The sequence below is a fragment of the Eimeria mitis genome, genomic scaffold (assembly GCF_000499745.2).
Source record: "Eimeria mitis Houghton genomic scaffold, Emh_scaff3556, whole genome shotgun sequence".
Lineage (NCBI taxonomy): Eukaryota > Apicomplexa > Conoidasida > Eucoccidiorida > Eimeriidae > Eimeria > Eimeria mitis.
This window is the reverse complement of record NW_013571900.1, coordinates 4,342-4,761: the sequence shown is the minus strand read 5'-3', so window position 1 is coordinate 4,761 and position 420 is coordinate 4,342. Positions and strand designations below refer to the sequence as shown.

Genomic DNA, 420 nt, shown 5'->3' with positions numbered 1-420 from the left:
CTGGTACCAGTGGTCACTCAACGTACAGGTCAGCTGCTGCTGCTGCTGATTGTGCTGCTCCTGCTGCTGCCGCTGCTGCTGCTGCTGCTGCTACTGGTGGTGGTACTGCTGCTGCTACTGGTGGTGGCGGTACTGCTGCTGCTACTGGTGGTGGTGCTGCTGCTGCTGCTACTGGTGGTGCTGCTGCTGCTGATGATGATGGTGATGATAGTGCTGCTGTTGCTGCTGCTGCTGCTGCTGTTGTTGTTGTTGCTGCTGTTGCTGCTGCTTCTGCTGCTGATGATGATGAGTTATCATAATCATAATCATCAGCAACAGCACCAACAGCAGCAGCAGCAGCAGCACCACCACCACCACCATCAGCACTAGCACCAGCACCACCATCAGCAGCAGCAGCAGCAGCAGCAGCAGCAAGAAGTG

General features: G+C 56.4%; 1 protein-coding gene across 1 annotated transcript in view; it reads right to left on the bottom strand.

Annotated features, from left to right (window-relative positions):
* The window catches only part of EMH_0067210 (uncharacterized protein), a gene marked incomplete at both ends in the record, with an annotated part of 2,546 nt that overhangs the window by 1,385 nt on the left and 741 nt on the right, over nucleotides 1-420 (bottom strand). The window contains one exon of the mRNA XM_013498600.1: nucleotides 27-420. Within this exon, the coding sequence (XP_013354054.1) occupies nucleotides 27-420 (394 nt within the window). The remainder of the gene's footprint in view (nucleotides 1-26) is intronic.